This window comes from Melospiza georgiana, chromosome 7, assembly GCF_028018845.1.
Source record: "Melospiza georgiana isolate bMelGeo1 chromosome 7, bMelGeo1.pri, whole genome shotgun sequence".
Taxonomy (NCBI): Eukaryota; Metazoa; Chordata; class Aves; order Passeriformes; family Passerellidae; genus Melospiza; species Melospiza georgiana.
Window position 1 is genome coordinate 31,554,901 of NC_080436.1, and position 26,426 is coordinate 31,581,326.

Sequence of the window (26,426 nt, forward strand, 5' to 3'; positions counted from 1 at the left end):
TGGATGTACTCAACCTAGATCTCCTTTTTCTCTCAAAGGGAGAAGTGAGAAAAAAATGCACAGCATTTGGAACTTGCTTCCACACCCAATCTGAAGCAATTTCTCAGCTTTCCAAGAATACTACAGGTGCAACCTTATTTGACAGTGCTTTGAGGAGGACTGGACGGTCCTGCTCCCAGGGCAACAAAAAGGAGGTTTGGGAGATTTTCTTTGTATTACAGTGAGTTTTCATTTAATGTACAAACAGTCTGGGTTGATTTCTGAGTAGGCTTATTTTAATGCTGCTGTGTGATAACATATAACTGATTTACTTCTATCAGAGCAGCCTGCATATGTTCTATTTTAAGTCTGAAGATTAATACTGATTTGGGGAATTACTAGAAGATGTAACACTGCTACCTCATGAGGTGAAATGATTCTAGTTTTATCTGAAGTGCTTCTCAACAGAAGAAAACTGTTTTCAGACATACAGGGATACATAGTCCTCATGAATGGATCTACAAAACAAATGTTTAAGTAACAAACCAGCAGCTAGGGTAAGAACTTTTTGATATAAATAAATACATATATGAAGATGATTATGACCACAGGAATTTTCCCTACCAGTAAATTATTTTATATATATTAGTAAGCTTTTTAGAATTTTCAAAACTACCATTTTAGTTTTCTTTTTAAAAACTTTTCACTACTATGCATGAAGCATATAGAATTATCAGGCTCACAGAAAAGCACAACTATTATTAGATAGATACAGAGTAATGATTTATAAATGGTCTACAAAGCTACTGACTCATAATTTAAAAAAAATATTTGGAGAGAGAACTGCCTGGAGAGACAGATGTTAAAATATGTCAAGAGTTCATGTTGCTAAAAGGAGTTCAAAGAAAAACACTGTTATATCAGTTTTGTTTTGGGTCTCTGGTGAACTTCAGAACTGCATCTTTACTGAGCAAACAAACAATTTCCAGCCTAACTAGTTCAAATGCTAATGAAATTAGTCATAGTCAACCAAATCTTCAGGTCCTTTTAATCTTGGTTTTGCCAAATCAATGTCTTACTTTTGCTGGTGAACGCTGTTTTCTTTTCTTCTTTTTCTGCAAATCTACTGGCTCTCGTATTTGTTTTTTGTCTCGTTTCTGTTGTTCAGATGCATCAGTAAAGGTAATTTCTTGCTTTACACTGATCTGTTAAGATACCAAGTGCCAGTTTCAGGTAAGGTTCTCACTACAGAAAAGCAATTTTTCAATTTTAGAAGATGACAAACTGCTGAAACAGAAAACCTTTTCCTAAGGGAATTATCTTCTGGCTTCACTCTTTCAGAAATTTAAGTGAAAGAATTAATATGTATCTTAAATAAAAAGGGCACAGTTCATTTCCTCAGTAACATTTTGATGTATCCTTTCATTCATCTCCCAAGGTCTTTTTTCCTGACCTGTGGTAATTTTGAGATCAGTTCATATATTAAAATCACTTCCATCTGTAAAACCATTCAGTTTTTCATACCTATTTTACTTTAGTCCGTGCTGCTGTCAATATAAGATTTAACGGAATAGTTTATTATATATTTAATACAGAAGTATTTTTAAGAGAAAAAAAAAAAAAACAAAAAACAAGACCAGTTCCAATGAAGTTTTTGAAAAAAAAAATTTTAAAATCTCAATCTAACGTGAACTTTAATGAAGACCATGATACTCTCACATTTTTCTAACACCTGAGCCACCTGATCTACAGCTAACAGAGTAGTGTTTTAACAGTGCTGTGTTTCTGAAGATTATTCTTCATGTGTAAGGCTCTCTACTTTTATAGTCCTGGTGACTGTTCTTTATGTTTGAAGGGTAACAGTGATGGTGTGCTGCATTACAGACAGATGCTCTGTTTTCCAAAGGAAGTCATCTCTATGCTCTCTGGGAAAGCCAGGGTATGCCTTCTATGGGATTCCATGGAGGGGCATATTTATGGTCATGTATGAAGTGTCACAGTCCAACCTGCAGTGTGAATGCAATTGCTAAGCGTCCACATGCCTTAAAAACATACAAGATGCTTCCTATAGCAAAAGCAACTAAACAGTACTATGAACAGCATAAACATAATGCACCTTCTAATAACACTATTTATTCCGCTTTGCAGTAACCCCTGAACATTAAATATCCTTAAAGGAGCACATTTTAACACTTTAGTTCTATGGTAACAGCCTGCTTATAAAATATTTATAAAACAGATACTTAAAGATTATACTTAATTGGCAAAATTTATCCACAGCCAGAGGCAAATGACATAAATATTTTGATAATTAAAATCCAAACAAGCAATTAATAGATTCTTGCCAGAGTAGGATTAGACTACCAGATCAAGCTTCCTAGTAATCTCTCCAATATTTCACAAAGAAATTGCTTACAGGGACATTAACAGCATACTGCAGCCCTTGAGGAAGTCTATCTTGTGCATCCATTTCATCATCATTTTTTACCGTCTCCTCATGGACCATGAGTTCATCATGTGAAATCATCTCTTGCTGTCGAAGTTCACTTTCCTGTAACACTTCATCTGTTGCAAGAATTTCTTGGTGCGGCATAGTCCGATCTTGAAGCACTGCCTCTTGCCGTTCTCGCGATACTCCAGACTGGTCAGATACTGCACCCATCCCTACCATAGCCCTGGATGACTGCATCTGGTCTATGCCACCACATTTAAGAAATAATCCTCCCAGCTTGTCTTCAATGTTCATTCTTAAGTGCAATTACCTACAAAGAAAGTTTTAATAGTAAACATCTACAATTGGTGCGCTCGCTTAAAATTTTTTACTTAAAAACATTTTATAAGAACTCAAGTCAGTACTCAACAAACACACATGCAGTCCTAAAATTGATACTGAGTAAGAACCAAGAGTTGGATATCTTCAAGGAATGTCAAAAGACCCTCCTTTTGCACATCTGTGTGCACACAACTGAACACTTTCCAATAAAAGGTTTCAAATCATGCTCCTGACTTCTGGCAGAAGTATGGTAATTAAATGATGGCTAATTCCTCCTTCTCATTCTTTAGAAAACTTTTAATTTTTTTTGTATGCCCTCTTTGCTCTGTTTTCTTTTTCCATTTTCATTTTGACTGTCTTTTACAAACACCTCTTTCATACTGGTCCTGTTCTCCCTACTCCTTGTCCTTCCACTGCTGTTACCCCAGGGCATTGTTGCTCCCGGAATATCTTAATATCCACAAGTGAGAGAAAACTGGGCTGCATCCAAAGCAGCAGCTGAGGGAGGTGATTCTGCCCCTCCACTCCACTGTCCTGTGACCCCACCAGCACTGTTACATCCAGCTCTGGGGCCACAACATAAAAAGGACATGGATATGCTGGAGCAAGTCCAGGGGAGGAAAGGAAAATTATCAAAGGGCTAGAACATCTCTGCTATGCCAAGAGGATAAGAGAAAAAGAAGGCTCTGGGGAGACCTGATTGCAGCCTTTCATTACTTAAAAGGGAGCTTTTAAGGTGAAGAAGGAACTTTTTAGCAGAGCCTGTTTCAACAGGACAACAGGTAATGGTTTTGAACACAGAGATGGTCAATTTAGACTAAATATAAGGAAGAATATTGTTACAATGAGGGTGCTGAAACACTGGCACAAGGTGCCCAGAGAGGTGGTGTATACCCCCTCCAGGAAAACATTCAAGGCCAGGTTGGATGGGGCTGAGCACACTGATCTAAGTGAAGATGTCCCTGCTCATTGCTGGGGGTTGGACTGGATGGCCTTTAAAGCCTCTTCCAACCCAAACAATTCTGTGATTCTATGAAAATGCAACTTTGTAGCTAAAGCTCTACATCAAATAAAGACTATAGAGAGGTCAAAGTTGTTCATCAAAGACATTTACAGTGAGCAGGAGTGTTAGTGAGGAAATATAAATTCCAAACATGAAAAGCAATACAATTCACAATATTCCAACAAGTATCATGACATTATTAATTAGTTTTTAGCACAGAGCAGGAGGCTTTTGTGAAGCTGGAAGTGGCAGCGCCTTCTCATTCTACTAATCAATATATATGCAAGATAGTTCTAGGACTCCTCCTTGGCACACTGGATGTGCAGTCAGAGCAGTCAGTCTCCTTCACCCTATTCCCCAGGCCCATAATCCCTACTACCCATTCCTCAGTGCTCCTTGAGACAGACACACCAACAGACAGACAGACAGACAGACAGACAGACATCCTTCCTCCATCCCTCTATGTTCCCAGAGCCACAGAGCAGAGGCAATACACAGAGGCCACAGCAGACACAGGGGTGGGAGCAGAGGCACAGGGCAGCTGGACAGCACACAGCAGGCCCAGCCACAGCACCACGGGGGACCTTGGGCAGCACCACAACAGCAGCAGCACCCTTGATTCTGATGCACTCAGAGTGAGGACACAGGTGTGATGTGGGTACATTGCAGCACCCTTGATTCTGATGCACTCAGAGTGAGGACACAGGTGTGATGTGGGTACACTGCAGCACCCTTGATTCTGATGCACTCAGAGTGAGGATACAGGTGTGATGTGGGTACATTGCAGCACCCTTGATTCTGATGCACTCAGAGTGAGGATACAGGTGTGATGTGGATACATTGCTACACACCAGCTTCAAATTCCAACCCCCTGAGAGTGCAGCATGGAGAAAGGATCCATCTCCTTTCAAGGCTCAAGTCACAGGCTTTGCTGCCTTCCCTGCAGCTCACAATGACTATTCATAACCAAAGAAATCAGGTCTCTCTACAGGTTATGTCCACAGAAATCGGGTCTCTGCCTAAAACCAGCAGGGCCATCACAGCAGAATTGCACCACAACAGCCCCCTGCCAGTCCAACAGGCTGCCAACATGCAAAAACACTCCATCAAACAAATGTACATCAAATGTCTAAATTTCCATATTCAGTTTCATCCATTTGATCACTTTCTAAATAATTTTCTTCTCCGGGTAATATATTTTGAAAACTCTCAGTGTATCTAAACATTTGTGAAGTTTCCTTTATATCAAACTACATTGAGTTTACAAAATAAACAGTGGTTTCTTTATGGGTGAGATCCTAGATTACTTGGTAGGAATGGAACCATCAGCTGAAAGAGCTGAAAACTCTCACGAGTTTCTCCTGCATTGTCCTTTGTTTCAAATATTACTATTGGTTCTTAAGATTCTGAAAGTAAAATTAACTCAACTTCTTAAAAAAAAAAAAAAAACCAATAAAAAAAACAACCTCACCACAGACCACAACAAATAAAGTAAAAAAGCCAAGTCACACATCCTGGTGGCAAGTCATGTTTTACAGCTCAAAAGTGAAAGAACATTAGTCCCTACTCTGTACCATGAGAGGTTCTAAACTTCCGAATACATCATAGAAAGGCTGACAGCCAGTATGGTCTGACCTCTCTCAGTTTCAAATACTTAACAAGCACAAGCACACCAAAGGAAGAGGCTTTTCAGGCAAATACTTTTTTTATTATTTTTAGTAAGCCTTGCTCTGCTGGAAATCAGGAGGACAAAGTCACCAAGCTACATGTCTTTATATATGACAGTGTCATCAGTCTTTTTAGCATTCTTCCTTCCTACATAACAAGTCATTTTAGGGACTAAAACCACTCATGACAGGAGAAGAACATGGAAAAATTCTGTTCAGCACATTTATGTTTGTGATTTGTCCCTTTTTGTTCTCCTGCAATTCTAACACAAGTTTGAAATAATGCTTTCAATTTTCTCAGTATCTGTCTTCAAATACAGACAACAATTTCTTAATGCCTTGAGTGAGCTCAGGTAGTGCTATGTGACAAACTACCTCTCAAATTAATCCATTTACAGTAAGAAAATGAGATGTCTTCAAGGGAAAATGTAGGTCTGATATGCCATACAGCCACTTGCAGACATTATATAATCCATGAAGTATTTTTCAGATGTAACTGGGAAACCAAACTGATAGTTTCTCAGCAATAACACAAACAAACAAACAAAACCTGGCACAGCACTAGGGCTGTATTCTTCCCACCAATGCAGATCTCCCAGAGGTCTTGCAACAACATCATAAAAGAAGAAAGTGAGGATTAATTTATCATCTTTTTGGTTTAGAATATCCTGTGCCAAGGGAGAAAGGTGAGATAGAAATGAAATTCTTAAGATTTGGTAAAAGATGGTGCAAAAGACCTAAAGCTGAGACTTGTTCTTTTGGTAGAGCATTCTAAATATCCAGCTTGAAAGACAGACTTCAAGGAAAATAAAACAAAAGTATCCACTCATTTCAGCCTTTATCTGAGCTCAATCCAAACCTGGGGTACGTCTCACACAGACTGTCATTCACTATGCTTTTGTTCCACACTACAGAAATATGACAGCACCAGGTCAGTGCAGATTCTCCAAAGTAATGACGTGGACAGGTATGAGAATACAAGAACTCAGGATGCTGAAACACATTCAAGGGAGAACAAACAGCATCAAGTGTGAGAACATGGTGGCCCTAATCTGTCTGCTCAGGCCACTGGCAAGAACAGCACAGAAGGTTGTTCCACATGGAGGATGACACTGCCACATCGCTCTGAAATTAGGTGGGAATTGCGGAAATCCTGGATTTAAAGCTACTTCCTGGCAGGAAGTTAGGCAGGCTAAGAAGCTGAGTTAACCACACAGAAGAGTCTGCTGCTCTCACCAGCAGAGGCAGGAAGACTCCTGACATGCCAAGCCTTGGGACAGCTGGAGAGATACACAGCTTCCCAGAGGACAGGCCAGCTGTGGGCTGGTGTTCACGGGTCTGGCTGCCTCCCACAGTCGCTACGGATATGGAAAGTTTCTTTCTCACCCTGACTAGCAGGTTTAGCAGTCATGCAACTGAGAGCCCTCAAGTTGTCTTCCAGCCATGATCCTGAGTCATATCAGAAGTGGTGCAGTAAGTGCACTGCTTATTAATCAGGTTTTCAAACACCTGGCTTTTCAAAGAAAAATAGTGAGAACTTAAAATGTTAGGCTGCATATGAGAAGTGATGAAAAACAATATAAGTTACATGACTTGCAAGTGATGTTTTAAAACAAAGAGGTAATGTTTTAAAACAAAGAACCACAAACAAAAACAGGCTATTAATCCAAGTAAGAAGCATCCCAAATGCAATTAATTCAGTAAAACACTTGTAATTTGTCAAGTGACACCTTTCGGCTCACATAAAAGGAGTCCTATCATTTAAATTGAAGATGAGAAGTGTTCTTGGAAGAATGACAGTGTGATAAAGAAATGTTAGTTAAAAGCATTCAAACAAGAACACTTTATCAACCTGCAAAGATTAAATATATTTTTAAGGGCAAGATGCATTTGTGAAATAAAGATCAACTTACTTAGAGATTATCTCTAGGGAAGCTACAAAAATGCAAACCACATACACACGCACAAGCAAATTTCTTGGCATAAGACATTGTTATCCCTATTGCAGAGATGTTTTTCATGGAATTTCAGAAGGTCTATTAAGCTGCACCAAGTAATATCTTGATTTTTCTTAGAGTATATAGTTCCTCTATAAACTGACAGAAAAAGAGCTGTCAACAAAACCTTTCAAGAATACATTTTGCTTGATAGAGGTTCTCCATGCCTTTACTGCAGGCAAAGCATCTCACAAGAGACATCTACAGGCAGAGCTCCCCGGGGAGGAGAGAGAGGAAGAGGAAGGACTGCCCAGAAGAGGTCTCACAGGAGCCTGCCAGCACCTCCTGTTTTCACAGGGTGCTCCCCAGCTGCCTGCAGCCCGTCCCCAGCCAGCGACGCACATCGCTTCGCTCAGAACCGCTGCTCCGCCAGCGCCTCGGCTGCACTGCACAGCCATTCCCTTCAGCACAGCCATTCCTTGCAGCACAGCCATTCCTTTCTGCACAGCCATTCCTTTCTGCACAACCATTCCTTTCTGCACAGCCATTCCTTTCTGCACAACCATTCCCTTCAGCACAACCATTCCTTTCTGCACAGCCATTCCCTTCAGCACAGCCATTCCCTTCAGCACAGCCATTCCCTTCAGCACAGCCATTCCCTTCAGCACAGCCATTCCCTTCAGCACAGCCATTCCTTTCTGCACAGCCATTCCTTTCTGCACAGCCATTCCTTTCTGCACAGCCGTTCCCTTCAGCACAGCCATTCCTTTCTGCACAGCCGTTCCCTTCAGCACAGCCATTCCTTTCTGCACAGCCATTCCCTTCAGCACAGCCATTCCTTGCAGCACAACCATTCCCTTCAGCACAGCCATTCCTTGCAGCACAACCATTCCCTTCAGCACAGCCATTCCCTTCAGCACAGCCATTCCCTTCAGCACAGCCATTCCTTTCTGCACAGCCATTCCCTTCAGCACAACCATTCCTTGCAGCACAACCATTCCTTTCTGCACAGCCATTCCTTGCAGCACAACCATTCCTTTCAGCACAGCCATTCCTTTCTGCACAACCATTCCTTTCTGCACAGCCATTCCTTTCTGCACAGCCATTCCCTTCAGCACAGCCATTCCTTGCAGCACAACCATTCCTTTCAGCACAGCCATTCCTTTCTGCACAACCATTCCTTTCTGCACAGCCATTCCTTTCTGCACAACCATTCCTTTCAGCACAGCCATTCCTTTCTGCACAGCCATTCCCTTCAGCACAGCCATTCCCTTCAGCACAACCATTCCTTTCTGCACAGCCATTCCCTTCAGCACAGCCATTCCCTTCAGCACAGCCATTCCCTTCAGCACAGCCATTCCCTTCAGCACAGCCATTCCCTTCAGCACAGCCATTCCTTTCTGCACAGCCATTCCTTTCTGCACAGCCATTCCTTTCTGCACAGCCGTTCCCTTCAGCACAGCCATTCCTTTCTGCACAGCCGTTCCCTTCAGCACAGCCATTCCTTTCTGCACAGCCATTCCCTTCAGCACAGCCATTCCTTGCAGCACAACCATTCCCTTCAGCACAGCCATTCCTTGCAGCACAACCATTCCCTTCAGCACAGCCATTCCCTTCAGCACAGCCATTCCCTTCAGCACAGCCATTCCTTTCTGCACAGCCATTCCCTTCAGCACAACCATTCCTTGCAGCACAACCATTCCTTTCTGCACAGCCATTCCTTGCAGCACAACCATTCCTTTCAGCACAGCCATTCCTTTCTGCACAACCATTCCTTTCTGCACAGCCATTCCTTTCTGCACAGCCATTCCCTTCAGCACAGCCATTCCTTGCAGCACAACCATTCCTTTCAGCACAGCCATTCCTTTCTGCACAACCATTCCTTTCTGCACAGCCATTCCTTTCTGCACAACCATTCCTTTCAGCACAGCCATTCCTTTCTGCACAGCCATTCCCTTCAGCACAGCCATTCCCTTCAGCACAGCCATTCCCTTCAGCACAGCCATTCCCTTCAGCACAGCCATTCCCTTCAGCACAGCCATTCCCTTCAGCACAGCCATTCCTTTCTGCACAGCCATTCCTTTCTGCACAGCCATTCCCTTCAGCACAGCCATTCCCTTCAGCACAACCATTCCCTTCAGCACAGCCATTCCTTTCTGCACAGCCATTCCTTTCTGCACAGCCATTCCTTTCTGCACAGCCATTCCCTTCAGCACAACCATTCCCTTCAGCACAGCCATTCCTTTCTGCACAGCCATTCCTTTCTGCACAGCCATTCCTTTCTGCACAGCCATTCCCTTCAGCACAGCCATTCCCTTCAGCACAGCCATTCCTTTCTGCACAGCCATTCCTTTCTGCACAGCCATTCCCTTCAGCACAGCCATTCCCTTCAGCACAGCCATTCCTTTCTGCACAGCCATTCCTTTCTGCACAGCCATTCCTTTCTGCACAACCATTCCTTTCTGCACAGCCATTCCTTTCTGCACAGCCATTCCCTTCAGCACGACCATTCCTTTCTGCACAACCATTCCCTTCAGCACAGCCATTCCTTTCTGCACAGCCATTCCCTTCAGCACAGCCATTCCCTTCAGCACAGCCATTCCTTTCTGCACAGCCATTCCTTTCTGCACAACCATTCCTTTCTGCACAGCCATTCCCTTCAGCACAACCATTCCCTTCAGCACAACCATTCCCTTCAGCACAGCCATTCCCTTCAGCACAGCCATTCCCTTCAGCACAGCCATTCCTTTCAGCACAACCATTCCTTTCTGCACAACCATTCCTTTCTGCACAGCCATTCCTTGCAGCACAGCCATTCCTTTCAGCACAACCATTCCTTTCTGCACAGCCATTCCTTTCTGCACAGCCATTCCTTTCTGCACAACCATTCCTTTCTGCACAACCATTCCTTTCTGCACAGCCATTCCTTTCTGCACAGCCATTCCTTTCAGCACAGCCATTCCTTTCTGCACAGCCATTCCTTTCTGCACAACCATTCCTTTCTGCACAGCCATTCCTTTCTGCACAGCCATTCCTTTCTGCACAACCATTCCTTTCTGCACAGCCATTCCTTTCTGCACAGCCATTCCTTTCTGCACAACCATTCCTTTCTGCACAACCATTCCTTTCTGCAGCCCTGACATCAGCTGCTCCAAACACTTCTGCTCTGAGCTGGAGAGTGAGCAGTAAAGACAATATTCCTAATTAAAGAAACAACCGCTTCAATGAAAACATGCTGCATGAAAAGCATGACAACATTTCAATTCAGAATCAAAAATAAAAATACCATCAAGAGAAAACATTCATTGATTCAAAAGGTCTGCTGGGATGGTGGCTGCTATGAGGTAGATGTGAACAGAGACCCTAAAGGAAAGAGCAAAATTTGTAAGCCATCAGAGTTTAACACCTGGTCCAGCACTTGTTCTCCACTTTGATTAATGGCAAGGGTTATTCCATCCTCTCCCTTCTTTTCTTAAGCATGAAGTAAGGCATTATTTAATTTAATGAGCAAGTACTTAGAGATACTAATTGGGTTCACTTTAAAAATAAAATCCGTATGTGCAGAAACACGAATTCTGTAGGATTTAAAAGACTATTTATGACAGAGGATAAAAGAAAACATGTTTAAGGATTAACAGCAGAGACAAAAAATGAAAATCATCTGCAGTTTAGTATCTATTTGTAGAACAGAATTAATGTTTTTGCTTTTTCTTTTAAAGTAAGATGGACTTTTGTATTTGTAAACATTGTACTGCAGAAAGTCTTTGGTGTTCCAGAACTTCTACCACTCCTTTTAAGTGTTAAAAAGCAGGATTAGCTGCTTTCTATATCCATAACCCACTCCATCCTGTCTCCTATACTATCTTCTCCCTATTTTTGCAAGGCAAAAAGGAAGGAAAGAAAGCTAAGGGAAACATTAAAGGAAAGTTGTTAAAATATTCTTCTATTTTTAAAGTTGTTAAACTATTCTTCTGGCCTAAACCTGAGCTCCTTCTGAAGGACTGTAGCAAAGACTTGAGACAGAAATATGACTTTCCCTCTAGCAATAAGCTCTCTTTGACCATGTTTTCTAAGATATAACAACCCAAACACAAGAGCCAGGATGCACAACAGCAATTCTAACTTGCCCTTAGCAATCTGATACTGTTCTGCTGAAAACTACCTCCAAGATTCCCCTCACAAAAGCTGACACTGTGCTCAGCCCAGGGTATTAAATGGTTTCAGGGTAACCTTACACTGGGAGTAGCCTGATGACATTATTTTAGCTCCACGTTTTGGGAAGTGCGTTTTCATTAAAGACAAGGCAAAGTCCCTGATGAGCAAACATCTGGAGGTACAGAACATGTACCTGAGCACTCCTCCCACAGCCTTGCCTCAAGAGCTTTTGGAAGAAGGAGAACACGCAGAGCTCAAACTACAGAACATATAAAGGTTACTTGTGCAAAATGCACACAGAATAAACTTTTCAAAAGGCAATCTGGGGAAACACCTCAGCTTCTTAGGGCTCATCTCTATGGTCATGCTATAATTATTTGTGCCAAACTGTAAGCTTAAATTAATATAGTGTACAAAAATCTATAAAACTCCCTAAATGAACATTCTCATTCGAGTACAGAATTTTTTTTTTCCTTCCCTGTCTAGTGGAATAGTGTAATTCACTTTTGAAAGGTTATTCTGAATTAAAAAGTCAACCCCTTTATAATCAGAGCAGTTTACTGGCATGATTAGTAAAACCTTTCTAAATAGCCAAACTTCTACAAAATCAACTACAACTGATAGGCCATTCCAGTGGGATATTTGGTGTGTTTTAATTACTCAACTCCCAGTGATACTGCAAGAAACAATCCCATAGAGGGGGTACCTGCCCAAAGAGGAGTGTCCTGCACCTCTGCCCCCTCAGATCTTGTGTCCTGCTCTGGGCTGAGCACAGCATTCTGCAGCTGAGAAGGGAGCTGGACAGAAACATTCCCACAGAAAAGCCAGGAGGTTTCATTTGGGTCAGTGGGACAGAGCAGGTGCAGGGTACGGGAGCTGGGCAGTGAGGAAGCAGGAGCAGGGAACAGGACAGCTTCTCCAGGAGTGGTCAGAGGTTGGATCAGATCAAAGTGCATTGTGAAATGCCCCACAAAGCCATGTGCACACCCAGAGCAACACCTCAGAGCTGCCACCCACACATACCCCACGGCTATGCCAAATTCAGACCGTGGGGAACATGGCTATCTACATTCTCAAATACCTTCCTCCTAAAATGAAGTATAAAATCACCAATAATTCTACAATTCCTGATGCTAATGAAGAAAGAGATAGCAACAGGGCCTAATAGCATATTTAAAACTTTTAATGTTTAAGCATTTCCATGAATGAAACCACCACCAATGCAAGCCACTCCAAAAGGAAGAGAAAAATTAGAACTGAACAGGTTCCTAACATCCACTTTAAACCCCTATCAAACCATGAAAAATGCTGACTATTCTCATCACATCAGAAAATATATTTAGTTGCACTATTATAATATGGATATAGTCCAATACAAAAGGAAACACAGTGCAGCTTTCACAATATCAAAGGTTCAATTTTTACCATACCACAGAAGCCTAGAGAGTAAAGAATAATACCCTACTTAATGGCTCTAAATAAAGAACATTAAATAAAATTCTCTCTTATCCCTGCTTGGAAAAATAACACTCAGCTAAAAGAACGATTTTTAAATTAACACACAAGGATTTTTAAGAATCAATAAGAATGTGTTGACTTGCAAAAAGAAAGCAATCAAACATAAATCATCATGAAAAGGTTAACAGATCATAAAATCAACACATTCTAAAAGGTAACATATGATACACTCTTATGACTTGTTGCACAGTTATTTCTGAGTGCTCCATGTTGCTGAACACATGCCAGTGCAGGGCCTGACTCCACCAAGATTTACACTCATACTGAGCTGTGAATAGTCCTATTACAATCAACAGGATTACTCACAGAAAATCTCCTTATCGTGCATAAAATTATCCATGTGTGAAAATCTTTGTCACCTTTCTTATCCTGAAATCTGTATTCCATCATCACCAGCATAACCATAATTTAATATCAAATGTGCATATGGAAAAGCTTGTGATGCTGTATTTAAAAAGCCACAGTTCCATGTCAAAATCCACAGGGGTGTTACCAGTGTCACAAACATACTTTAAATAGTCCAAAAATCACAGGCAATGCTACTTTTTATCTGGGAAAAAAAAAAGCCACTGGTTTTGTAGCACTAAATTATAAACTACTAGAAAATAGTTATTTTTCAGAATTTATCTGGGAATTTTTCCCACTGGATAGTTAACCTCAGAAGAACACTGCAGGATTTCTGTCTTTGCACCATGAAACTTGGACACTCAAAAGTGCTCACTCTGGGGACTTCTGGTGACATTTATATTGAGGAAAACAAACACTGCACATAACTAAGGCTACCTAGCTTCTTCTAAGTTGCATTTTACACCTTCAGTCCAACTGGTGAAAATTTTGTGAAGTCTCATTTATCTCATGCATGCCCCAAACTGAAACTTTATAAAAATATTTCAGATAGTGTGTCAAATGGTTTTTCATTTGATTTTGACAACAGTGCAGTTCTATCACAAAGCTGAGCCAATCCAACAGCTAAGGTCATTGAAAGGGGCAATTAATTCCTCCTCCTAACTCTGAGAGTCCACCCTATCATTGGTGCCTACTCTAATGCTCAGTTTGTTTTAAATGTGATTTTTTTTTACAAGTCCTTAAACTCCTTGGGCCTCACAACTTCTTTACCATCTGCAAGTATCCCTGAAGCACCCCTACTCATCACAAGCGCTATGCTAGTGCTGCTTTACAGAAGATGACAACCTGCTGTTGTTCTCAAATTGGCCCAAACACCAAAGGTCTGCATATGTGTGTGCATTTGTTCCTTCTCCTTGGTGAATAAAGAACTGGCTGAAGGGTTGCACTCAGAGTTGTGGGTAATGGCTCAATGTCCAAGTGGAGACCAGTGACAAGTGGGATTCCTCAGGGATTGGGGGACTGGTGCTGTTTACTATCTGTGTCAGGGACATGGACAGTGGGATTGAGGGCACCCTCAGCAAGCTCCCAAAGACACCAAGTGGTGGATGCCCTGGAGGGAAGGGATGCCATCCAGAGGGACCTGACAGCCTGGAGAGATGGGCCTGCGTGAATTTCATGAAGTTCAACAAGGCTGCAAATGAGACAGGGCAATCCCAAGCACAAATACTGGTACTGTACATTTTTAAAATACAAATACCATAAATATATATATATGTGTGTGTATATATATATATATATATATATATATATATATATATATACACACACATACATATGTGGTTTGCTACAGCACACTGGATGGAATGCTCCACAAAAAAATGTGAAAGTAGTCAGACAGATTATAAGATCCTTGCTCTGTTTGTTACAAGTGCCAAAACATGCGTGAGTCACAGAGTGCATGAAAAGAAAGCTGTGACCATTTAGGCAGTTGAACCCTACCTTGCAAAACAGGATCAAGCCCTTTCTACAAAAGTTTTTTTAAAATAGGTGATCAATAATTATATTTGGCACATTTTCTGGCTGCTTATTCTGACACATTTGGGTCAGATGTACCCAAAATGCTGAGTACTCAGGGCTGCAATTACGTCACTTACAGCACTACTTTAAAAATACAAAGATGAATGCAATGCTGCTATTTTAATTTTTAAAAAAGCTCTTAAAGAGCTCAATGGACATTCACACCAAACACAAATTTTCACCTTGCTCACAGGCACCAATTCTCCAGCCATAAAATAAGAAATATCCATTTCCTCTCCCTGAGGCATAGTAAAATACTTGTAACAACAAGCAATATTCAATACAGGTCACAAGGGTGAACTAATCAGTTTGTGGTGCTCTTGTTCCTGCAGCCTGAGGGGAGAAGGCAGCACACCTCAGATGGAAAGGTAAACCTGCACCAATGACTGAGGAAACTGCTGTGGGAAGGTAGTAAGAGGGATCTGGCCTCCCCAGGACCTACCCACTGACCAGAAAGCACAACCAGCAGGTTTCCAACCAACATGGAGCAGCCACTTTGGTGCAGAATCATTAGAGGATGGGGCACACCAATGTGGGACTGCCATCAAGAAAAGGTAAGTATGACAGTAAGACTTTGAAAAGAGAAATATTGTTTACCACCACGATGTAACAGAACTAATAGAGATTTGGCCTCTTTTTGCAGATCTGCCTCTGCTTTTGGGGCAAATCTGTTATTTTGGCAAATCATTTGCCCTCCCATCTTTCCACTTCCTGTCTCTAAATCAAGTGCAACGATCCACCTAGGATTTAGGTGTGAAGTGAGCAGCAGACATTATCTCTGAGGGTCTCACAAGCCTACTGATAACTATTACAAATTTCACAAAGAAATATATCCATTCTGCCTTCAGAGCAGGATGAAGCAGAGCACAATAAGAGAACATAAGTTATGCAAAAAGGAGAAAGCAAAATACAGAGCAGCTGCTTATCCAATTCATGGACATTCAAAAAGGTTGGGGCTTTGGGGTTCATGAAATAATAAGATGCAATTATTAATAATATAAAGAGGATGGTAAAATTAAGAGGCACAGGTAAAGCTCAATGCTGCAATTTTAAGGCTTGCATACTTGACTTACAGCTAAAATTGCTCTTTTAAAACCATGCTTTTCTTGTAATATCTTTACTTCAGCTTCAATATTTTCTAAAAGGCCATCTACAAGTACCAAAGAAAAATAGTAATTACAGAAAAATTCAAGACAATTACTTAATACATCCACATGGACTAAATAACATTGGACAATAAGCTAATAGAAGTATAACCAAGAAGGTTTTGCTCAAAAAACCTGGAAGTTAGCTGCAAAAGCCAACTTAGAGATTCTGGAAGACATTTCTCATTTACATACATGACAGCACAAGGAAAACTTACAGGAAAAAAAACCCCACCATTTTAAACCATAGGTGAGAAGGCCATGAATAACAACAATACAGATCTTACAGAGCCCAGGTGATATTTCTAAATCTTACTTCAGCACTCGACGTTATTTCAACATAGGCTCTCAGGTTGTGAAACCAATGCAAGTATTTTAGAATACAGGAAGCATTCTCCTCAGTTCCAATTTCAACTTTAGCACATCACCATGCACAGAGCAGGCATTTTTTCCCTAACTTCATTTCAGCAAACCTATTCAGGGTAAGATTACATTCTGTGTAACATCTCAAAACAAATTCTACAAAATGTGCTTGGCTCTCTTGGCGTCAACTTTCCACCAAGCAAGGAACATTTTCTCATCTTATTCTTCTGCAGAGGAAGCATTGTCATACCTCAGTGTAACTTCATTTTTAATAGATATTTACTTCATTTCAGCTGTGTTTCAAACACACCCTTCATCTATCTACACATGGAACAGAAACTCAAACAATCCAGTTAATCCGAAACATGACAGAATGAATACTTCTCTAGCAAAAGATTCACACCAGACAGACCAGGAAAACCCTGTGCTTTCTGTACTGCTTTCCAAATACCACAGTGTTACCTTCAGGGGCCAAAGGAGACCTGAAAGAGCCTAAAGCTCATAGACATAGATCTCCACTCACTGCTCCACTCTTCAACCCTACAGGTTTATCCTACCTATATAAAAAAAAGGTCTTTTAGCAGTCTAGGTGTTCCATAAGGCTAATACACCTGGCAACTAAAAATTAAATGTCTACTTCACATTTGCTAACATAAACACAAGGCAACACACAATACAGTCAATGGGGAAAAAAAAGCCCATATAAGAATCTTATCAGGTAAGAAAAAGAATCACAGAATGCTCATGACATTTCCAAAAAGCATTTGGACCCTTCAGAGATGGCAGCTCTGGAATATAAAATCAGTGCAGTGACAATGATTTAGGTATCACTAGAAGCAGGATCTCAACCTGCTGGTAGCCCTTTCTTTCCTTTAAAGCATGATAAAAATCAAGGAGCAGAGGATATTGTGATGCTACAACAGAGAGAGCACTGACCAACACTGAGCCAGAAAAAGAAAATCTATCACTGCTCTTCAAATATTCAAAGAGTCACAAACTGGGCATCAAGGAGCAATTTTCATCAGTGGGATCAGGGATTGCTGTGGCCTAAACAGCACTCTGTTATAGCATCAGAACAGCACCAAGCACCTTCATCAGGAATAAACAGAAGATTCAGCACATAAACTGACATGTGTTAGTATTTAAAGATAGTATGAAATCAGCCAGAGGAGGAAGGAGTAGAAACAAACTCTAAAATCATGGAAATGAACAATCAGGTCACTTTCTCAAAACCCCTCTTGGAACACACGCATGTTACAGCCCATGTACATCTGCCAAGACAACAAAGAAGGTTTTTTTAAGAGTATACTCGTCTCCAGTTAGGAATTTTTTTCCACACTGTTGCAACAAATCCACCACCTCCCTACTGCTAACCAACACTTGTGGTCAGATTAAATCAACTAAGAACTATTCCTATCCCACTTACATAAAATTCCAGAATTGTAAATCAGCCTCTTTTAATTCATTTTTAATCTCAATGACCCTCACTTCAAAAGAAAGAAAAAAAAGGCAAATCAAGTATTAAATCCAGTGTGCTTCTGCAGTGTATCCTCTTCAAAGACTATCCCCAACCTCAGCAAGAACTTCCAGGTAACTCTTTCCCTCGATACTTCAAAAATGGTATGAACAAGGAATCCCACTGACTTCTACCACATACCCCAAGGTGATTTTTCCTCATTACAGTTTTAAATTTCTCAAACAATTTTCAGGCACTTAAGCCCATTTTCAGATTGAGGCAAGCCAAAACATGAGATGTCTAGAAACTATTTTATAAGAGCAATAATAACACAGATATCCTGGCCCATTAGCTAACACTGAAAATAATCCAAAAAATAAAACACAGACTTCTCAGGATTGTGCCCTCTTGAATAAAAAGGTTGTGGAAATTGGATTCTACCTCAATGACTTTGGTGCCCTGCAGCTAATTCTCACTAATTAAGTCCTAGAATACACTAAAACAGAAATTCAGAATGATTAAAAGATATTATACATGTTTATAACAACTCCTGTAATTACTAGGAATAAAAATCTTGAAGGTTCTTGATGCCATCAACTCACAGACCAATAATTAAGGGCTACCATTCCAAACAGGTCTGAAATTTTTGAGAACCCATAGTCAAATAACACATTCCATATAATCCATATTATTAAGCAAGCAGGAAACCAATCTGTAAAGCCAGAAAATATTCTGACAGGATTCAGATGAAAGAAAAGTACAGCATATTCTGCCTTTATGGACTGTTTTCCAGATGCTGGTTCCTCATCCATCCATGTGGAGAGTCTCACACTGACGCAGCTGCACTCACCCAGGTGCCCTCAATGCAAAGATGCATTCCACAGGTAACAGGGCAACAATTTGTAACAGAATCCTTGAATGGTTTGGCTTGGTGGGGACCTTACAGACCACCTAGATCCAAACCCCCTGCCAGGGCAGGGACACCTTCCCTCAGGGCCCCATCCAGCCTGGCCTTGAGTACTGACAGGGCTGGGGCACCCACAGCTTCTCTGGGCAGCCTCTTCCAGTGTCTCACCACTCTCACAGCCAAAATTTCTTCCTGATAGCTACTCTAAATCTGCCCTGTTTCAGTTCATTACCCCTTGTCCTAACAGCATCTGTCCAAGTACCCAAGACAGAAGCACCAGATCTCTGCTGAACTTGTGTCCAGCCAGATGTGGGAAATGAAGAGCTGCCCAATGGTACAGCAAATTTTAGGCACATAAGATGTAACTACAACAGATTCCATTTTTTCTGCATGTGCAGCCACACTCTCATCACCAGCACAACTGCAGAAAGCCCCCTGCCTGTCCTGTGACCTACAAGGAATGTAATCCAGGGGTGACACACAGCCACACTAGACATTAAAATGTGAGATCATGCAGAGAATTGACAGATTAAATTTTCTGTCAGTTTGTCCTTTTACATTGCTGTTCCTTGGAAAGTGACAGTAAACTCACACTTAAAGCTGCACTACATTTGATGCAGTATAGTGTATGTAACACTGATTCCTAACAGGCACCAGCTGAACATGCCTGGTTTGCATGATCTACTTTTAACTGTCAGATTCAGACAACAAGCCCACTGGTTTTGTCTACAAATTGCCACCTACTTCACATCTTCCAGCAAAATACTGTGACAACTGGATGATCATCCTCTGTGTGCTCCTCTTCTATAAACTCTATTTTAATTCCCCTCTCACTAACTTAATTTCATCATTGGTGATCGTAAAAACCCACATTTCAAATACATAAAAATTCTTTTCTACGAGTCATTTAAAAAGACAACTTCATCATCTCTACCAGGAAAAAACAACACTAAAGTCAAGTAGCTTTTCCTTACTTCATTATACCCCATAACAATACAAGCTTTCCTGCTCCTCAGAACACAATCACATAACTTTGACATCTTTTTGCTGACTCAGACAAAAATTCATCACAAAATATAACTGTCAGATTCACCAGTGACAGAGGAAGCTCCTGAGAACCACAGCCTAATAAAGCTTTCCTCCTTGAAGGATGACAGCAGTCTTTCCCATATGAAAGATTCATTTTTATTTGATATTGTTAAAGCAATATTCACTCAGGGCACTTTCACACTTGACTTTATTTTCAAGAAAACCAGTTATAAGGTCAAAACAGAAGTCAAAAACCAATATTTCACTGGCATGTCTGGAAAATCTGCAAGTGATTTAGGTAAAATAATTGTCTCATATGTTGGTGTCCTGAGGATTAACCACCTCCTTCTGCAGTTGATCTACAATGGTCAATACAAAAAATTTTCTTCAAAGTAAGCAGTGCAAGATTACTCTAGCAAAAAGGAGTTGGTTGAGTTTACCAATCTACAGTGAATAATTTCTTTGTTAAAAGAAACTTTACAGACACAAAAGAGAACATGTCTTAATTTATGTATATAGTTACTGTTGCATCAAGAACTGCTCAGTGCTATAAATGACCCAACTTAAAAGCCTGGCAATTGTCATTCATCTCACATGGATTTTGTTTGATAGAGACTGACATGCAACAGAGACCTGTGTTAGAAACCACTGTGTGCATGTGGTCAAAACCAGAGGAGAATCATGCCTCAGGAGATGATAATTCCCTTCAGAGTGCTCCTATTTGAGACACTCTGAAATCATCCACTGAATCTGGAAATTCTGACTGTTATAATGCCTACAGACTAAAAAAATCATCCATGGATCCTGTGAAATGTATTTATTTCTTGGCTTACATTCTCACTTTGCTCTCTCTTCCCTGCCTTTATAAAACTGAAGAATGTCTGCAGTGCAATTCTAAAGATCACTTGTTGAAAGCAAGCCTGGAGAGTTTTCAGTACCCACGGAAACCTGCAGAAACCCAGTGTATTTAGAAACTGCTTCCTTGCTTTGCCCCTTCCCAGTGACTTCCCAGGCACTAAAACACACTGCTTACTGTTTGGCAAAACAAACTTCACTTTATGATGAACATTTCTCATTCTCCAGGACTAGAGCTTTAGGCCAGACAGCATCATAAATACATACTGCTAGAGTCTTGCATATCTGCATGCACACACACTTTCTAGGAGCATTATCACCATTTCCTTGACTCAAATACAATCCTAACAACAGAAAAAGAAAAATCTGACAAATTTTCAGGGCAATCACATAGCAGTTAATATTCAGAGAATGAAGAAAGTTGGATTTTCCCTTTTCTTAAATACTGCTAGTGATCATGTAACTATGACACATCTGCACAGCATCAGTATTTCTCACCTCACCTCTTGCACTGAGGTAACCTGACCTAGTCATGATGTTACTGGCATTGTAAACCTCTCTAATGAAGTCTTTTACACCCATGGTGGGGTGCATAAGTAACAAAAGTTAATAGAGCCTTTAAGGGAAATTATTACAAAAACATTTAAGACAGTTGTACAAGTTTTTATGAATGGGCATCTTTTACCCTTGCAGATGCAGCTGCCATTTGAAACTATTTTAGAGCAGAAGGCTCTATCAGTCACATAGCTGAGCTCACACAGATATCACAACAGCCTTACACATGAGTAATATCACATGTTATATCAAGAAATTGGTTTATGGACATTGTAGAGGCACCTTGATTTTTGGTTTTGGTTTTTATGTTGGATTTTTTGGGTTTTTTCCAGTGCAAGAGATCTAGACAGTTTATATTTGATAGGCTGTTCATAAATTATAGTCTACTGCTGTTTGCAGGTTGGAACTTCTTCCCACACAGATTTCATTTTATCATCAGACTGTTTAATTCTGCGCTTATAAAAATGTCATCCTAGTCATAAGGGAAGAATTAGACAGCACTGTCTTAAGATTTTCTGCACATACCGTGACAAGATGCAGATACTGTGATACTAAGATGCCAGCAGAGTGTATCAGTTCCAGGATCAGGCCAATACACATGCTGTTATTGAGCTATGGCTTGCTGCTTTCAAAAGTGCAATGAAATAATAAAATAATATAACCTAGTAATACATTAACTACATTGCAGTATTCACAGTGCTATCCCTTGATATCATAGCCTGGAATGTACTAACACACTGATAATATCCTGAGTACATTAAAAATTATTTTGAGCAAAAGCAGTACCAGCTTCTATACTACCTCCCAAAATAACATTCTGAGAGTGTGAAAGAAGTTATCAGGAGATTCTAACCCTTCTGCATGTTGTGGATTGCACAGTCTTTCTAAAAGACAGCGAATTTCCCCTTGGGACACACTTAGAATCAAGTTTTGTGAGAACACATTATAGGTTTTTTCCAAGTATTTTATCCAACATGATGAATGATAAACGAAAAATATCTCTATATAGAGTCAGGGGAAGATAATTTAATCACATATAATATTTGAATACTCACATATGTTATTGTATTTTAATTTGTACAATAAATTGTAAGTTAAATAGTTTAAAATTTTATCACTTGTGTAGTTTATGGAATTACTGCTGATGTATAAAACATTCTGTTCTATGAAGATTAAAAAATGTATATTTAAAATGTATATGGAGAACCAGCTAATGAGCTAAACAGATGGGGTTGTGTATTTAACTTCACTGGAAAGTACTGAAATAAAGTAACTAACAGCATTTGTGTAAATGAAAATAAATCTCATGAAAATCTGAATGGATTTTCCTTTGTTAGACAGAAATTTGTGCTTGGCATATAACTACATATTATACCAATGGCTGTGGTTTGCTGACACAACTTGTCAATAGCTATGTCTCAGCTGTTAAAAAACAATAAGTTTGTACATTTAACTCAATACTAGTACAAGGGTTTCTGCACAGATACCAATTTACAGAACTAAAAAAAGAAAAAAAAATCATGAACTCAGTACTTCAAAAATATAATTTTCCCAAAAGTATTTCTTTCAAAAAAACCTAAGCAAATTAAAGTGGAACTTAATCACAGTACCGATCCTTTACATAAGCCCTGCAACCTGATAGAAGCAGACACCCATGTCTGGTTACATCCATGGAGCCTGTGGGGGACCACTTTTGTCTTTAAACACCCAGTTATGCAGATCAGACTGCAAGCTGAAGGCTTGAATCTATTTCATCAAAAATGATGTTGGTTTGAAAGGCAGCTATCATTAAACTGCCAGGCAAAGGCAGAGGAAGTACTTATTTTAAATAAAATCTATCTATTTCTCTGTTAGATCCATTTAAGAGCTTTCAAAGTAAAAAATATTTCCACTGGTGCTTACTTTTCACTGCTTGTGCCATTCATTTAACATATAAGACATGTTCAGTTTGGACAAGAAAGCCGGATGCTTCACTCCATATTTAGGGCAACAGCAGTATCTTCATTTACAAAAGACATCACCCCAGTGTTACTATTTCTTATTCAACTTTCACTATTGCACAGAGAAAAATGTATTTTATATAAAAGCCAAAATTAAATCAAACTTAATCCCAAATTATGCTAAACACTTAAAGGGGTTTTGATAGATTAAGGCCCACTCCATCAAGCTGCTCCCTACAGACAGGTCTCCATTTGTAAGAGCCCACACAGCAATCCTCGCTGGAGGAAGACACTACAGAGATTCCAGTCACAAAAAAATCACAAATGTCTTGCAGCAGACACAGAAACCAAACCCACCATGCTTCTCCCCAATCAGAATACAAACACCTCCTTCCCATTAGTACATGTTTAAATATTTAACCTAAATCCATCTAGTAACAGCTGATACCCTGAGCTCCACTATTTGCAAATCTATTTTACTGAATCTGTGGTGCAGAGAACATATCTAGAAGTGAGATAAATTCTTTAATATGAACCATCACCATATTTCACTAGAGTAATATATTATTAGCATTGTGGTACACAGAAATTCTCAGAGGGAAGTACAAACTTCCAACCTCAATGGTTTTACACCAACTGTCTTTAGAACATCCCCACGCTCCACAGTGCTTTAAATCCTCATACAAATAAACTTGTACACACTGAACTCAGAGGGAAAACCACCTTTTGAAAAACTACATAACAATACTCCCAAAGTATATATTCCTTATTCCTTCAGGTGAACAATTCAGCCTGCAACATAACTTTCCACATTCTGAATAATTCTTCTCCCTTTTTTTAAAATCACTGTGGTTCAAGTAGCTACTTACCCACTTAACAGTTTGATTTCATGAAGCATTATATTAGGGATTTTTCCATGAACAGAATATGTTTGCAATACAGTAGGCATGAAGCACACATGGACAAGACAGAGTAACAGAAGCACAGATCACATACACATCTGTTCTCTCAGGCCTCAGCCTGAGGAGTGAAGACAGAAGGACACATGCACACAAGCAGTCTAAATGCAAGACATCATCCTCATCTTTTTCAGCTTTCTTCATTTACATCAGCTCACTGACTGAGTACAGGTATACCTGAGGAAGAGGGGCAAGCAGACATCCAGAAAAAAATACAAAGGAAACACTTTTGGAAGCTTAACACACACATACATTCAGCTGCCTATTCATGGGGAAAGGCGATGACAACAGTTTTCAGGAAACTACAACTGAAACTGAATTTTGTTTTCCTAATTTTCTGCAACAAGAGCAGGCTTTGCTGGTCTGTGCTGTGAATGTGTCAGTACCAGGAGCCTGCAGATCCCACGAGATGCACAGGAAAGCAGGCCTCACATGCTCCAGAGCTTCCGGGGCAGCCAAACTCCTGCAGATGACAGCTGTCACTGGACAATGCACAACCCCAAACACCGCAAGGGAACGCTGGAAAGCTAACGTGGCCTGAGGGTATGCAAACCTCTCACACAGCAAGATAGGTGTTAAGCCTCAATCAGACCTCTGGTTTATCTGGAGTGATTTTGAGAACAGGATAAGAACAGCTGCAAAAATCGATGCAGGGTAGTGCTGTTTTGCTGCTTCTTCCATTCACAAGGCATATTGACCAAACTCATGGAGAATGGCTACAAAATTCATACCACTTACAATAACAAAATTGCATACGGGCACTCCAAAATGTTGAAGCATGATGGGTGGGCCCATGCATATATTACTAGCAAGCTTGTAAAGTACTACTGACATTTGCAAATAAGTACAGAAATAAACAAAGCCACTGAGATCCTATTCAAAAGAAAAAACACAGTCCTCTGTCATTTGTCCTGTCCAGTGGCAAAGATGCTGCTCGCCAGGACTGAGACATCTCTCCCACCTACAACTTCTTGGACCAGAATGTCACGTGTATGCAGACAGAGATAGGTCATGCTCCAAGCAGACTTTTAAAGCAAGACTAAAGTTGTGATCACTGGATTGCACACATCCACTTTTTTTAAAATCATTCTGCAAAATCTCTCACAGCTGCCCTAAACAGTTTACAAAAACAAAGTGATCAGAGAGATGATTTATGTTTGCAACATAAATGTCTTCCCTTTCCATGAGCCAGCTTAATGCAGACGCTGCTGCACTCACCCCAGCTGAGGTTTGGCAGGAATCGGGGGAGGAATGATGTTGATGAGTGAAAGTGTTTGAAGCCCAACTAATTTCTCTTCAACTCCTACTGGTCCCCCCTGCTCTCCCAAGCCACTTCCAGCCTGGCACTTGTTAGCAGCTCCCGACGCTGGGGAAAAGAGGTGCCGTGCAAAAGCTTCCTCCGAGCAGCTGAGAGGAGACTCTGAGAAGGTTATGCAGAAATAAAACCAAACGAAATGACTGTTCGCAGGTCGGCACGCTTCACCTATCTTACACCGGGAACAATGGAGCGGCGGGCAGCGGGAGGATACGGCCCGGGAGGACGGGGCCGGCGGGACGCGCTGTCCGTCCGTCCGTCCGTCCGTCAGCTCTTTGTCCGTCTGTCAGGCAGCCCCGCCGGCCCCATCCCCGCCGCCCCGGCGCGGCCTGCGCGGCCCCGCGGCTCCGGGCCGGGGGAGCGGACGGAGCGGGAGCAGCGGGAGCAGCGGGCGGAGGGCGCCCGCCGCCTCTTCATCCCCGCTCCCCGCCGGCCTCTCCGCGCCGGGGCCAAGCGCGGCCCATGCGGGACGCACCGCGCCGCGGCCCCCCCTTCCCTTCCTTCCCTCCTTCCCCTCCCTGTCCTCCTCCTCCTCCCGCCCTCCCTCCGCGCACCGAACGGCCCCGACCGGCCCCGGCTCGCTCCCGCCGGCACTTACCGGCCGCAGAGCTGCGAGGAGAAGGCGGCCGGGCCGGGCCGGGCCGGGGCGCGGCGGCGGCGGCGGCGGCTCAGAGCGGCCGTGCCGCGGCCCCGGGCATGGCGGGGGCGGCGGGGCGCGGGCAGGGGGGGCCGGCGGGGCGGCGGCGGCGGCGGGGGGAGCCCGGGGGGAGCGGCGGCGGCGGCGGCGGCGGCTCCTTCCTGCTGCTCCGCCGAGCGTCCGCGGGCGGTGACAGCGACACCCGGCCAGAGCGCCGCGCGCGCGCTGCACCACGGGAAACGCGCCCGGAGGACCGGCGGGACGGGAGGAGGAGGAGGAGGATGGCGATGACGGCGATGGGGAAGCGAGC

At 41.6% G+C, this 26,426-nt stretch overlaps 1 protein-coding gene across 3 annotated transcripts in view; it reads right to left on the minus strand.

Moving 5' to 3' along the window:
* ZNF148 (zinc finger protein 148) overlaps positions 1-26,131 on the minus strand; it is a 44,832-nt gene extending 18,701 nt beyond the window's left edge. Inside the window, exons 1-4 of one of the 3 annotated variants that reach the window (XM_058027649.1) lie at positions 26,078-26,125; positions 25,383-25,584; positions 2,396-2,741; positions 1,059-1,184 (exon numbers count right to left, since the gene is read on the minus strand). In XM_058027649.1, coding sequence (XP_057883632.1) covers positions 1,059-1,184; positions 2,396-2,725 — 456 coding nt within the window. In that variant the 5' untranslated portion in view covers positions 2,726-2,741; positions 25,383-25,584; positions 26,078-26,125. Of the gene's footprint in view, positions 1-1,058; positions 1,185-2,395; positions 2,742-25,382; positions 25,585-26,077 lie in introns of all 3 variants that reach the window. The other 2 variants (XM_058027650.1, XM_058027652.1) reach the window with 2 other exon arrangements.
* Positions 26,132-26,426: the final 295 nt, after the last annotated feature.